General features: G+C 47.3%; 2 protein-coding genes across 2 annotated transcripts in view; one reads left to right on the forward strand and one right to left on the reverse strand.

The window, feature by feature from the left end:
* Positions 1-700: 700 nt before the first annotated feature.
* LOC138643465 (dentin sialophosphoprotein-like) lies at positions 701-6,187 on the reverse strand. Its single transcript, XM_069732370.1, has 11 exons — positions 5,827-6,187; positions 5,533-5,715; positions 5,197-5,379; positions 4,630-4,791; positions 3,916-4,539; positions 2,677-3,489; positions 2,341-2,565; positions 2,074-2,256; positions 1,717-2,025; positions 1,177-1,632; positions 701-1,086 (listed from the first exon to the last, which is right to left on the reverse strand). The coding sequence occupies exons 1-11, from the start codon at positions 6,185-6,187 to the stop codon at positions 701-703; spliced, it is 3,885 nt and encodes a 1,294-aa protein (XP_069588471.1).
* LOC138643466 (uncharacterized) overlaps positions 6,186-16,024 on the forward strand; it is a 30,943-nt gene continuing 21,104 nt past the window's right edge. The window contains exons 1-2 of the mRNA XM_069732371.1: positions 6,186-6,193; positions 6,296-6,482. Of these exons, the coding sequence (XP_069588472.1) occupies positions 6,186-6,193; positions 6,296-6,482 (195 nt within the window). The remainder of the gene's footprint in view (positions 6,194-6,295; positions 6,483-16,024) is intronic.

Below are 16,024 nucleotides of genomic sequence, written 5' to 3' on the forward strand. Positions count from 1 at the left end.
ATACTAAATCAATTTACCAAAATGGCAAAGAAAGAAAACAAAATAACCCAAACTAGTGGTGTGAGTAGTTTCCTAGTGGCCCAAGGCCTGGGCACAGGGACAGCATTACTCCAGCAGGGTCTTCATACATGACAGGAGTGAGACATCTAGTGGACACTGGCAGTAATGCAGCAGCAGGTGTATGTGCCGCACTCTCAGCTCTGCTACATAGACATAGTTTAGCAGTTGACATCGAATTTTGCTGCAAAATATAATTAAAAATTAAAGGAGTTGAATTAAAGGGAAACTGATATCCTAGTTGGCAAAAAACTGTTTAAGTGCAATTCAGGGGTGACGGCGGCTCGCACAGGGATGGATGCACGCTCCCCTGCCCGGACCCTCAATCTTAAATACTTGGGTGTTACCTGTATCCCCTTCGCTCCATATGAAAACTGCTCTCATCACTGTAAAGTGTCACTTACCACTATTCTATTTTCTGCTTTCATTCTTCACCCTTTTAATATCTCTGATTGTTGTCAGTAAATTGGAAAACTCTTATTAACATTTCCACCCACCTGTCCTTGATCTCAGTGAGGGTCCGGGCACCGAGTCACCTGATGGCAGATGTCATTTCACTACAAACCCAAAATCTCTCACTATAAAAATCCAAAACATTGTGCTGCAATTCACACAACAGCCACTAGGTGGCCACATGAGCACATCAAGAATGAACGTCTCCCAGCAGAGTATGCGTATGATCAGAGGCCACATCTGTATGATTAGAGGTCACATCTATATGATCAGAGGTCACATCTGTACGATCAGAGGCCACATCTGTACGATCAGAGGACACATCTGTACGATCAGAGGCCACATCTGTACGATCAGAGGCCACATCTGTACGATCAGAGGCCACATCTGTACGATCGGAGGACACATCTGTACGATCAGAGGCCACATCTGTACGATCGGAGGCCACATCTGTAAGATCAGAGGACACATTTGTACGATCAGAGGCCACATCTGTACGATCGGAGGACACATCTGTACGATCAGAGGACACATCTGTACGATCAGAGGACACATCTGTACGATCGGAGGACACATCTGTACGATCGGAGGCCACATCTGTACGATCAGAGGACACATCTGTACGATCAGAGGACACATCTGTATGATCAGAGGCCACATCTGTACGATCGGAGGCCACATCTGTACGATCGGAGGCCACATCTGTACGATCAGAGGCCACATCTATACGATCAGAGGTCACATCTGTACGATCGGAGGCCAAATCTGTACGATCGGAGGCCACGTCTGTACGATCAGAGGCCATATCTGTACGATCAGAGGTCACATCTGTACGATCAGAGGCCACATCTGTACGATCAGAGGCCACATCTGTACGATCAGAGGCCACATCTGTACGATCAGAGGCCAAATCTGTACGATCGGAGGCCACGTCTGTACGATCAGAGGCCACATCTGTACGATCAGAGGCCACATCTGTATGATCGGAGGTCACATCTGTACGATCAGAGGCCACATCTGTACGATCAGAGGTCACATCTGTACGATAAGAGGACACATCTGTACGATCAGAGGCCACATCTGTACGATCAGAGGACACATCTGTACGATCAGAGGCCACATCTGTATGATAAGAGGCCACATGAGCACATCAAGAATGAACGTTTCCCAGCAGAGTATGTGCATGATCAGAGGCCACATCTGTACGATCGGAGGCCACATCTGTACGATCAGAGGTCACATCTGTACGATCAGAGGCCACATCTGTACGATCGGAGGCCACATCTGTAAGATCAGAGGACACATTTGTACGATCAGAGGCCACATCTGTACAATCGGAGGACACATCTGTACGATCAGAGGACACATCTGTACGATCAGAGGACACATCTGTACGATCAGAGGACACATCTGTACAATCGGAGGACACATCTGTACAATCGGAGGACACATCTGTACGATCAGAGGACACATCTGTACGATCAGAGGACACATCTGTACGATCAGAGGACACATCTGTACAATCAGAGGACACATCTGTACGATCGGAGGCCACATCTGTACGATCAGAGGCCACATCTGTACGATCAGAGGACACATCTGTATGATCAGAGGCCACATCTGTACGATCAGAGGACACATCTGTACAATCGGAGGTCACATCTGTACGATAAGAGGACACATCTGTACGATCAGAGGCCACATCTGTACGATCAGAGGACACATCTGTACGATCAGAGGCCACATCTGTATGATAAGAGGCCACATGAGCACATCAAGAATGAACGTTTCCCAGCAGAGTATGTGCATGATCAGAGGCCACATCTGTACGATCGGAGGCCACATCTGTACGATCAGAGGTCACATCTGTACGATCAGAGGCCACATCTGTACGATCGGAGGCCACATCTGTAAGATCAGAGGACACATTTGTACGATCAGAGGCCACATCTGTACAATCGGAGGACACATCTGTATGATCAGAGGACACATCTGTACGATCAGAGGACACATCTGTACGATCAGAGGACACATCTGTACTATCGGAGGACACATCTGTACGATCAGAGGACACATCTGTACGATCAGAGGACACATCTGTACGATCAGAGGACACATCTGTACAATCAGAGGACACATCTGTACGATCGGAGGCCACATCTGTACGATCAGAGGCCACATCTGTACGATCAGAGGACACATCTGTATGATCAGAGGCCACATCTGTACGATCAGAGGACACATCTGTACAATCGGAGGCCACATCTGGACGATCAGAGGACACGTCTGTACGATCAGAGGACACATCTGGACGATCAGAGGACACGTCTGTACGATCAGAGGCCACATCTGTACGATCAGAGGCCACATCTGTACAATCGGAGGACACATCTGTACGATCAGAGGACACATCTGTACGATCAGAGGAAACATCTGTACGATCGGAGGACACATCTGTACAATCGGAGGACACATCTGTACGATCAGAGGACACATCTGTACGATCAGAGGACACATCTGTACGATCGGAGGAAACATCTGTACGATCAGAGGACACATCTGTACGATCAGAGGTCACATCTGTACGATCAGAGGCCACATCTGTACGATCGGAGGCCAAATCTGTACGATCGGAGGAAACATCTGTACGATCAGAGGACACATCTGTACAATCAGAGGTCACATCTGTACGATCAGAGGCCACATCTGTACGATCGGAGGCCACATCTGTACGATCGGAGGAAACATCTGTACGATCAGAGGACACATCTGGACGATCAGAGGACACGTCTGTACGATCAGAGGCCACATCTGTACGATCGGAGGACACATCTGTACAATCGGAGGACACATCTGTACGATCAGAGGACACATCTGTACGATCAGAGGTCACATCTGTACGATCAGAGGCCACATCTGTACGATCGGAGGCCAAATCTGTACGATCGGAGGAAACATCTGTACGATCAGAGGACACATCTGTACAATCAGAGGTCACATCTGTACGATCAGAGGCCACATCTGTACGATCGGAGGCCACATCTGTACGATCGGAGGAAACATCTGTACGATCAGAGGACACATCTGTACGATCAGAGGACACATCTGTACGATCAGAGGACACATCTGTACGATCAGAGGACACATCTGTACGATCAGAGGACACATCTGTACAATCGGAGGACACATCTGTACGATCAGAGGACACATCTGTACGATCAGAGGACACATCTGTACGACCAGAGGCCACATCTGTACGATCGGAGGCCACATCTGTACGATCAGAGGAAACATCTGTACGATCAGAGGAAACATCTGTACGATCAGAGGCCACATCTGTACAATCGGAGGCCACATCTGTACGATCAGAGGCCACATCTGTACGATCAGAGGACACATCTGTACGATCAGAGGTCACATCTGTACGATCGGAGGCCACATCTGTACGATCGGAGGCCACATCTGTACGATCAGAGGACACATCTGTACGATAAGAGGACACATCGGTACGATCGGAGGCCACATCTGTACGATCGGAGGCCACATCTGTACGATCGGAGGACATATCTGTACGATCAGAGGACACATCTGTAGGATAAGAGGACACATCTGTACGATCGGAGGCCACATCTGTACGATCGGAGGCCACATCTGTACGATCGGAGGCCACATCTGTACTATCGGAGGACACATCTGTACGATCGGAGGCCACATCTGTACGATCGGAGGCCACATCTGTACGATCGGAGGCCACATCTGTACGATCGGAGGACACATCTGTACGATCGGAGGGCACATCTGTACGATCATAGGTCACATCTGTACGATCATAGGACACATCTGTACGATCGGAGGCCACATCTGTATGATCGGAGGCCACATCTGTACGATCAGAGGACACGTCTGTACGATCAGAGGCCACATCTGTACGATCAGAGGCCACATCTGTACAATCGGAGGACACATCTGTACGATCAGAGGACACATCTGTACGATCGGAGGCCACATCTGTACGATCGGAGGCCACATCTGTACGATCAGAGGCCACATCTGTACGATCAGAGGACACATCTGTACGATCAGAGGACACATCTGTATGATCAGAGGCCACATCTGTACGATCAGAGGCCACATCTGTACGATCGGAGGCCACATCTGTACGATCAGAGGCCACATCTATACGATCAGAGGTCACATCTGTACGATCATAGGCCACATCTGTACGATCAGAGGCCACATCTGTACGATCAGAGGACACATCTGTACAATCGGAGGACACATCTGTACGATCAGAGGACACATCTGTACGATCAGAGGACACATCTGTACAATCGGAGGACACATCTGTACGATCAGAGCACACATCTGTACGATCAGAGGACACATCTGTACAATCGGAGGACACATCTGTACGATCAGAGGACACATCTGTACGATCAGAGGACACATCTGTACGATCAGAGGCCACATCTGTACGATCGGAGGCCACATCTGTACGATCAGAGGAAACATCTGTACGATCAGAGGACACATCTGTACGATCGGAGGTCACATCTGTACGATCGGAGGCCACATCTGTACGATCGGAGGCCACATCTGTACGATCGGAGGCCACATCTGTACGATCGGAGGCCACATCTGTACGATCGGAGGCCACATCTGTACGATCGGAGGCCACATCTGTACGATCGGAGGCCACATCTGTACGATCGGAGGCCACATCTGTACGATCAGAGGTCACATCTGTACGATCAGAGGACACATCTGTACCATCGGAGGCCACATCTGTACCATCGGAGGACACATCTGTACGATCAGAGGACACATCTGTACGATCAGAGGACACATCTGTACGATCGGAGGCCACATCTGTACGATCGGAGTCCACATCTGTACGATCAGAGGACACATCTGTATGATCAGAGGCCACATCTGTACGATCAGAGGACACATCTGTACAATCGGAGGACACATCTGTACGATCAGAGGAAACATCTGTACGATCAGAGGAAACATCTGTACGATCAGAGGCCACATCTGTACAATCGGAGGCCACATCTGTACGATCAGAGGACACATCTGTACGATCAGAGGACACATCTGTACAATCGCAGGACACATCTGTACGATCAGAGGCCACATCTGTACGATCAGAGGCCACATCTGTACAATCGGAGGACACATCTGTACGATCAGAGGACACATCTGTACGATCAGAGGACACATCTGTACGATCAGAGGACACATCTGTACGATCGGAGGCCACATCTGTACGATCGGAGGCCACATCTGTACGATCGGAGGCCACATCTGTACGATCGGAGGCCACATCTGTACGATCGGAGGTCACATCTGTACGATCAGAGGTCACATCTGTACGATCAGAGGCCACATCTGTACGATCGGAGGTCACATCTGTACGATCGGAGGCCACATCTGTACGATCTAAGGTCACATCTGTACGATCGGAGGTCACATCTGTACGATCGGAGGCCACATCTGTACGATCTAAGGTCACATCTGTACGATCGGAGGCCACATCTGTACGATCTAAGGTCACATCTGTACGATCGGAGGCCACATCTGTACGATCGGAGGCCACATCTGTACGATCGGAGGTCACATCTGTACGATCGGAGGCCACATCTGTATGATCAGGAATCCTTCTACAATCCATGGTAAGGTAATCACACGGTCACACAGTCCCGTCCACGGTGATCGGACGCAGATTTCCTCATGACACTGAGTTGTCCCTTCCCTTTGTGTCGTCTTCCCTTTCACTAAGTCGTTCCATAAATACTTCTGCCCTTAATCTGTGGCTAATCTGCCTGAGACCGGAGACTCTGCCGTCCTCACAAGGAACAAGACAAGAGTCTTCCATTGAGCACGAAGATGAGCCCAAATCACCGGTAACAATGGACCCGGCAATTCTGACATCCAGGAGGACGAGCAGAGACCCCGCAGCTCATCCTGTAAGTGCCCATGACGTCTTCGCTGCTCCTCCAAGATATCTCTGTGTTCCCAGTGCATCCACGGTGTATCCCCGCTATACTTCTAATGTATCACCGGTGCACCTCTGGTGTCTGTCATTATATGCTCCATATATGTCTACAGTATGTCCAGGCTATATCTGCTGTATCACTAGTGTATCTCTGCTGTATCACTAGTGTATCCCCAGTGTATCTCTGCTCTATCACTAGTGTATCCACAGTGTATCTCTGCTGTATCACTAGTGTATCCCCAGTGTATCTCTGCTGTATCACTAGTGTATCCACAGTGTATCTCTGCTGTATTACTAGTGTATCCCCAGTGTATCTCTGCTGTATCACTAGTGTAACTCTGCTCTATCACTAGTGTATCCCCAGTGTATCTCTGCTGTATCACTAGTGTATCCCCAGTGTATCTCTGCTGTATCACTAGTGTATCCCCAGTGTATCTCTGCTGTATCACTAGTGTATCCCCAGTGTATCTCTGCTGTATCACTAGTGTATCCCCAGTGTATCTCTGCTGTATCACTAGTGTATCCCCAGTGTATCTCTGCTGTATCACTAGTGTATCCACAGTGTATCTCTGCTGTATCACTAGTGTATCCACAGTGTATCTCTGCTCTATCACTAGTGTATCACCAGTGTATCTCTGCTGTATCACTAGTGTATCCCCAGTGTATCTCTGCTGTATCACTAGTGTATCCCCAGTGTATCTCTGCTCTATCACTAGTGTATCCCCAGTGTATCTCTGCTGTATCACTAGTGTATCCCCAGTGTATCTCTGCTGTATCACTAGTGTATCCCCAGTGTATCTCTGCTGTATCACTAGTGTATCCCCAGTGTATCTCTGCTCTATCACTCGTGTATCCCCAGTGTATCTCTGCTGTATCACTACTGTATCCCCAGTGTATCTTTGCTGTATCACTAGTGTATCCCCAGTGTATCTCTGCAGTATCACTAGTGTATCCCCAGTGTATCTCTGCTGTATCACTACTGTATCCCCAGTGTATCTTTGCTGTATCACTAGTGTATCCCCAGTGTATCTCTGCAGTATCACTAGTGTATCCCCAGTGTATCTCTGCACTATCACTAGTGTATCCCCAGTGTATCTCTGCTCTATCACTACTGTATCCCCAGTGTATTTCTGCTCTATCACTACTGTATCCCCAGTGTATCTCTGCTGTATCACTAGTGTATCCCCAGTGTATCTCCGCTGTATCACTAGTGTATCCCCAGTGTATCTCTGCTGTATCACTAGTGTATCCCCAGTGTATCTCTGCTGTATCACTAGTGTATCCCCAGTGTATCTCTGCAGTATCACCAGTGTATCCCCAGTGTATCTCTGCTGTATCACTAGTGTATCCCCAGTGTATCTCTGCTCTATCACTAGTGTATCCCCAGTGTATCTCTGCTCTATCACTAGTGTATCCCAAGTGTATCTCTGCTGTATCACTAGTGTATCCCCAGTGTATCTCTGCTGTATCAAATTCAAATTCAATTCAAATTCAAATTCAAATGAGCTTTATTGGCAGGACTAAGTACATGTTAGCATTGCCAAAGCATATGGTAAAAATACGGGGGTGGGGGAGGGGGGGCATATAGAGGTCCAGGGAATATCAAATTCCTTTTAGAGGATAGGGGATGTTTCCAGGGTGGGGTATAGGAGTCCATGACATATCGGGCTCTTTAGTCGGGGGATAGGGATATGTCCAGTGTTGGGGTACGGGAGTCCATGACATATCAGGCTCCTCTTAGTCTGTGGCAGGCACTGACATATTCCGCTGCTACTGCCGCTGCACTTTCCTCTTCCCCCAGTATTATCGGCAGTTTCTCTTCCTCCTCCTTGGAGGTGAAATCTGGGAGGAGATCAGACAGCCTCTTGAAGTGAGTGTCCCTCACTGCGGAGTATTTGGGGCACCTCAGCAGGAAGTGGGCCTCATCCTCCACGGCCTCCTGGGGGCGCTGCTGGCAGAGTCTGTTCTCTCGAGGCTTGTAGTTCTGTCGGTGCCGCCCGGATTCGATGAGTAGGCTGTGGGCGCTCAGTCTGTACCGGCTCAGGATCTGTCGATCTTTGGGGTTTTCTAGTTTCTCTAGATATGGGGCCAGTTTGTACTCCCTCTGTAGATTCCGGTATATTGTCAGTTTCTGGGATTTGTTTATGTCGTTCCTCCAGATGCTGAGATATTCCTCTTTGACTTTGTGTACCATTTTCTGGATTTCACCTTTTGTCAGGCCATGGAGGTTGATGGCTTGGTCAGACTGGCTTTGGGTACTTTTTCTTGGGAGGCTTCCTGAGGCTTCCTGGTGTAGGAAGGCTTTGTGATGGTAGGAGCTGGGACTGCTACTTTGTAGATGAGCCTTGAATGACAGCGCCTTCTTCTTTATTGCGATGTGTAGTGGGAATCTGCCCGGCTCTGCTCGGCAGGCGCTATTTGATGTGCTCCGATGGACTTGGAGAAGATGCTTGCAGAACTCTAGGTGGAATATTTCTGTCGGCCCAGCGTCCCACTTTGACCAGTTTGGGTATGAGACTGGGCCCCAGACCTCACTACCGTATAGAAGAATTGGGGCAATGATGGAGTCAAAAATTTTTAGCCATACGGTTACTGGTGCCTTGAGGTGGTACAGACGCCTTCTGATGGCATAGAAGGCTTTGGATGCCTTGTCTTTTAGTGACTCTATGGCTTGCTTGAAGCTCCCTGACTGGCTGAGTTCTAGGCCCAGGTAGGTGTACCTGTTGGTTTCAGTAAGTGGACGGTTGTCTATCATAAAGGTAGGATTGCCAGTGGGTTTCTGCTTTCTTTTCTGGAACACCATGATATTAGTTTTTTTCTCGTTGATTGGCAGTGCCCATGTGCTGCTGAAGGTCTCTAGGATTTTCAGATGATCTTGGAGGCCTTTCTCAGTTGGTGATAACAGCACGAGGTCATCTGCATACAGCAGAAATTTCACCTGGGTGTCATGGAGGGTGGGTCCTGGTGCTGAGGAGGACTCTAGGGCCACTGCCAGCTCGTTGATGTAGATGTTAAAGAGCGTTGGACTGAGGCTGCAGCCCTGTCTCACTCCTCGACTTTGTTGGAAATAGGCTGTCCTCCTTCCGTTGACCTTCACACTGCAACTGTTCTCTGTGTAGGAGCTTCGGATGACATCATATGTTTTGCCTCCTATTCCGCTCCCCAGCAATTTTAGGAATAGTCCTGGGTGCCACACTGAGTCGAAGGCCTTCTTGAAGTCCACAAAACAAGCGTATATCTTCCCGTTCTTTGTATTGTGGACGTGGCTCTTGATGAGGCTGTGCAGAGTGTAGATGTGGTCAGTGGTGCGGTGGTTTGGCATGAACCCTGCTTGGCTCTTGCTGAGGACGTTGTGCTCGGTGAGGAAGGTGAGGATCCTCTTGTTCAGGATGCAGTTGAAGAGTTTACCCAGGTTGCTGCTGACACATGTCCCTCGGTAGTTTGCTGGGTCGTACTTGTCCCCATTTTTGTGTATAGGGGTTATGAGGCCTTGGTTCCAGTTTTTGGGGAAGCAGCCGGCCTGCAGTACAATATTAAATAGTTTTGTTATCGCAGCCTGGATGTCTGGAGGGCTGTATTTCAGCATTTCTGGGAGGATCCCATCTGGACCACTGGCTTTTTTACCTTTTATCTGTGTGATCTGTGTATCACTAGTGTATCCCCAGTGTATCTCTGCTGTATCACTAGTGTATCCCCAGTGTATCTCTGCTCTATCACTACTGTATACCCAGTGTATCTCTGCTCTATCACTAGTGTATCCCCAGTGTATCTCTGCTGTATCACTAGTGTATCCCCAGTGTATCTCTGCTGTATCACTAGTGTATCCCCAGTGTATCTCTGCTGTATCACTAGTGTATACCCAGTGTATCTCTGCTCTATCACTAGTGTATCCCCAGTGTATCTCTGCTGTATCACTAGTGTATCCCCAGTGTATCTCTGCTGTATCACTAGTGTATCCCCAGTGTATCTCTGCTCTATCACTAGTGTATCCCCAGTGTATCTCTGCTGTATCACTAGTGTATCCCCAGTGTATCTCTGCTGTATCACTAGTGTATCCCCAGTGTATCTCTGCTGTATCACTAGTGTATCCCCAGTGTATCTCTGCTCTATCACTACTGTATACCCAGTGTATCTCTGCTCTATCACTAGTGTATCCCCAGTGTATCTCTGCTGTATCACTAGTGTATCCCCAGTGTATCTCTGCTGTATCACTAGTGTATCCCCAGTGTATCTCTGCTGTATCACTACTGTATACCCAGTGTATCTCTGCTCTATCACTACTGTATACCCAGTGTATCTCTGCTCTATCACTACTGTATACCCAGTGTATCTCTGCTCTATCACTAGTATATCCCCAGTGTATCTCTGCTGTATCACTAGTGTATCCCCAGTGTATCTCTGCTGTATCACTAGTGTATCCCCAGTGTATCTCTGCTGTATCACTAGTGTATCCCCAGTGTATCTCTGTTGTATCACTAGTGTATCCCCAGTGTATCTCTGCTCTATCACTACTGTATACCCAGTGTATCTCTGCTCTATCACTAGTGTATCACCAGTGTATCTCTGCTGTATCAATAGTGTATCCCCAGTGTATCTCTGTTGTATCACTAGTGTATCCCCAGTGTATCTCTGCTCTATCACTACTGTATACCCAGTGTATCTCTGCTCTATCACTAGTGTATCACCAGTGTATCTCTGCTCTATCACTAGTGTATCCCCAGTGTATCTCTGCTGTATCACTAGTGTATCCACAGTGTATCTCTGCTGTATCACTAGTGTATCCACAGTGTATCTCTGCTGTATCACTAGTGTATCCCCAGTGTATCTCTGCTGTATCACTAGTGTATCCCCAGTGTATCTCTGCTGTATCACTAGTGTATCCCCAGTGTATCTCTGCTCTATCACTACTGTATACCCAGTGTATCTCTGCTCTATCACTAGTGTATCACCAGTGTATCTCTGCTGTATCACTAGTGTATCCCCAGTGTATCTCTGCTGTATCACTAGTGTATCCCCGGTGTATCTCTGCTGTATCACTAGTGTATCCCCAGTGTATCTCTGCTGTATCACTAGTGTATCCACAGTGTATCTCTGCTCTATCACTACTGTATACCCAGTGTATCTCTGCTCTATCACTAGTGTATCCCCAGTGTATCTCTGCTGTATCACTAGTGTATCCCCAGTGTATCTCTGCTGTATCACTAGTGTATCCCCAGTGTATCTCTGCTGTATCACTAGTGTATCCCCAGTGTATCTCTTCTGTATCACTAGTGTATCCCCAGTGTATTTCTGCTGTATCACTAGTGTATCCCCAGTGTATCTCCGCTGTATCACTAGTGTATCCCCAGTGTATCTCCGCTGTATCACTAGTGTATCCCCAGTGTATCTCTGCTGTATCACTAGTGTATCCCCAGTGTATCTGTGCTGTATCACTAGTGTATCCCCAGTGTATCTCTGCAGCATCACTAGTGTATCCCCAGTGTATCTCTGCTCTATCACTAGTGTATCCCCAGTGTATCTCTGCTGTATCACTAGTGTATCCCCAGTGTATCTCTGCTCTATCACTAGTGTATCCCCAGTGTATCTCTGCTGTATCACTAGTGTATCCCCAGTGTATCTCTGCTCTATCACTAGTGTATCCCCAGTGTATCTCTGCTGTATCACTAGTGTATCCCCAGTGTATCTCTGCTCTATCACTAGTGTATCCCCAGTGTATCTCTGCTGTATCACTAGTGTATCCCCAGTGTATCTCTGCTGTATCACTAGTGCATCCCCAGTGTATCTCTGCTGTATCACTAGTGTATCCCCATTGTATCTCTGCTCTATCATTACTGTATACCCAGTGTATCTCTGCTCTATCACTAGTGTATCCCCAGTGTATCTCTGCTGTATCACTAGTGTGTCCCCAGTGTATCTCTGCTGTATCACTAGTGTATCCCCGGTGTATCTCTTCTGTATCACTAGTGTATCCCCAGTGTATCTCTGCTGTATCACTAGTGTATCCCCAGTGTATCTCTGCTGTATCACTAGTGTATCCCCAGTGTATCTCTGCTGTATCACTAGTGTATCCCCAGTGTATCTCTGCTGTATCACTAGTGTATCCCCAGTGTATCTCTGCTGTATCACTAGTGTATCCCCAGTGTATCTCTGCTCTATCACTACTGTATACCCAGTGTATCTCTGCTCTATCACTAGTGTATCCCCATTGTATCTCTGCTGTATCACTAGTGTATCCCCGGTGTATCTCTGCTGTATCACTAGTGTATCCCCAGTGTATCTCTGCTGTATCACTAGTGTATCCCCAGTGTATCTCTGCTGTATCACTAGTGTATCCCCAGTGTATCTCTGCTGTATCACTAGTGTATCCCCAGTGTATCTCTGCTGTATCACTAGTGTATCCCCAGTGTATCTCTGCTCTATCACTACTGTATACCCAGTGTATCTCTGCTCTATCACTAGTGTATCCCCAGTGTATCTCTGCTGTATCACTAGTGTATCCCCAGTGTATCTCTGCTGTATCACTAGTGTATCCCCAGTGTATCTATGCTGTATCACTAGTGTATCCCCAGTGTATCTCTGCTCTATCACTAGTGTATCCCCAGTGTATCTCTGCTGTATCACTAGTGTATCCCCAGTGTATCTCTGCTATATCACTAGTGTATCCCCAGTGTATCTCTGCTGTATCACTAGTGTATCCCCAGTGTATCTCTGCTGTATCACTAGTGTATCCCCAGTTTATCTCTTCTGTATCACTAGTGTATCCCCAGTGTATCTCTTCTGTATCACTAGTGTATCCCCAGTGTATTTCTGCTGTATCACTAGTGTATCCCCAGTGTATCTCTGCTGTATCACTAGTGTATCCCCAGTGTATCTCTACTGTATCACTAGTGTATCCCCAGTGTATCTCTGCTGTATCACTAGTGTATCCCCAGTGTATCTCTGCTGTATCACTAGTGTATCCCCAGTGTATCTCTGCTCTATCACTACTGTATACCCAGTGTATCTCTGCTGTATCACTACTGTATACCCAGTGTATCTCTGCTCTATCACTAGTGTATCCCCAGTGTATCTCTGCTGTATCACTAGTGTATCCCCAGTGTATCTCTGCTGTATCACTAGTGTATCCCCAGTGTATCTCTGCTGTATCACTAGTGTATCCCCAGTGTATCTCTGCTCTATCACTACTGTATACCCAGTGTATCTCTGCTCTATCACTAGTGTATCACCAGTGTATCTCTGCTGTATCACTAGTGTATCCCCAGTGTATCTCTGCTGTATCACTAGTGTATCCCCGGTGTATCTCTGCTGTATCACTAGTGTATCCCCAGTGTATCTCTGCTGTATCACTAGTGTATCCCCAGTGTATCTCTGCTCTATCACTACTGTATACCCAGTGTATCTCTGCTCTATCACTAGTGTATCCCCAGTGTATCTCTGCTGTATCACTAGTGTATCCCCAGTGTATCTCTGCTGTATCACTAGTGTATCCCCAGTGTATCTCTGCTGTATCACTAGTGTATCCCCAGTGTATCTCTTCTGTATCACTAGTGTATCCCCAGTGTATTTCTGCTGTATCACTAGTGTATCCCCAGTGTATCTCTGCTGTATCACTAGTGTATCCCCAGTGTATCTCCGCTGTATCACTAGTGTATCCCCAGTGTATCTCTGCTGTATCACTAGTGTATCCCCAGTGTATCTGTGCTGTATCACTAGTGTATCCCCAGTGTATCTCTGCAGCATCACTAGTGTATCCCCAGTGTATCTCTGCTGTATCACTAGTGTATCCCCAGTGTATCTCTGCTGTATCACTAGTGTATCCCCAGTGTATCTCTGCTCTATCACTAGTGTATCCCCAGTGTATCTCTGCTGTATCACTAGTGTATCCCCAGTGTATCTCTGCTGTATCACTAGTGTATCCCCAGTGTATCTCTGCTGTATCACTAGTGTATCCCCAGTGTATCTCTGCTCTATCACTAGTGTATCCCCAGTGTATCTCTGCTGTATCACTAGTGTATCCCCAGTGTATCTCTGCTGTATCACTAGTGCATCCCCAGTGTATCTCTGCTGTATCACTAGTGTATCCCCATTGTATCTCTGCTCTATCACTACTGTATACCAAGTGTATCTCTGCTCTATCACTAGTGTATCCCCAGTGTATCTCTGCTGTATCACTAGTGTATCCCCAGTGTATCTCTGCTGTATCACTAGTGTATCCCCGGTGTATCTCTTCTGTATCACTAGTGTATCCCCTGTGTATCTCTGCTGTATCACTAGTGTATCCCCAGTGTATCTCTGCTGTATCACTAGTGTATCCCCAGTGTATCTCTGCTGTATCACTAGTGTATCCCCAGTGTATCTCTGCTGTATCACTAGTGTATCCCCAGTGTATCTCTGCTGTATCACTAGTGTATCCCCAGTGTATCTCTGCTCTATCACTACTGTATACCCAGTGTATCTCTGCTCTATCACTAGTGTATCCCCAGTGTATCTCTGCTGTATCACTAGTGTATCCCCGGTGTATCTCTGCTGTATCACTAGTGTATCCCCAGTGTATCTCTGCTGTATCACTAGTGTATCCCCAGTGTATCTCTGCTCTATCACTAGTGTATCCCCAGTGTATCTCTGCTGTATCACTAGTGTATCCCCAGTGTATCTCTGCTATATCACTAGTGTATCCCCAGTGTATCTCTGCTGTATCACTAGTGTATCCCCAGTGTATCTCTGCTGTATCACTAGTGTATCCCCAGTGTATCTCTTCTGTATCACTAGTGTATCCCCAGTGTATCTCTTCTGTATCACTAGTGTATCCCCAGTGTATTTCTGCTGTATCACTAGTGTATCCCCAGTGTATCTCTGCTGTATCACTAGTGTATCCCCAGTGTATCTCTACTGTATCACTAGTGTATCCCCAGTGTATCTCTGCTGTATCACTAGTGTATCCCCAGTGTATCTCTGCTGTATCACTAGTGTATCCCCAGTGTATCTCTGCTCTATCACTACTGTATACCCAGTGTATCTCTGCTGTATCACTACTGTATACCCAGTGTATCTCTGCTCTATCACTAGTGTATCCCCAGTGTATCTCTGCTGTATCACTAGTGTATCCCCAGTGTATCTCTGCTGTATCACTAGTGTATCCCCAGTGTATCTCTGCTGTATCACTAGTGTATCCCCAGTGTATCTCTGCTGTATCACTAGTGTATCCCCAGTGTATTTCTGCTGTATCACTAGTGTATCCCCAGTGTATCTCTGCTGTATCACTACTGTATACCCAGTGTATCTCTGCTGTATCCCTAGTGTATCCCCAGTGTATCTCTGCTGTATCACTAGTGTATCCCCAGTGTATCTCTGCTGTATCACTAGTGTATCCCCAGTGTATTTCTGCTGTATCACTAGTGTATCCCCAGTGTATTTCTGCTGTATCACTAGTGTATCCCCAGTGTATTTCTGCTGTATCACTAGTGTATCCCCAGTGTATCTCTGCTGAATCCTTAGTGCATCCCTAGTTTATCC

This window comes from Ranitomeya imitator, chromosome 6 (genome assembly GCF_032444005.1).
Source record: "Ranitomeya imitator isolate aRanImi1 chromosome 6, aRanImi1.pri, whole genome shotgun sequence".
Classification (NCBI taxonomy): Eukaryota; Metazoa; Chordata; class Amphibia; order Anura; family Dendrobatidae; genus Ranitomeya; species Ranitomeya imitator.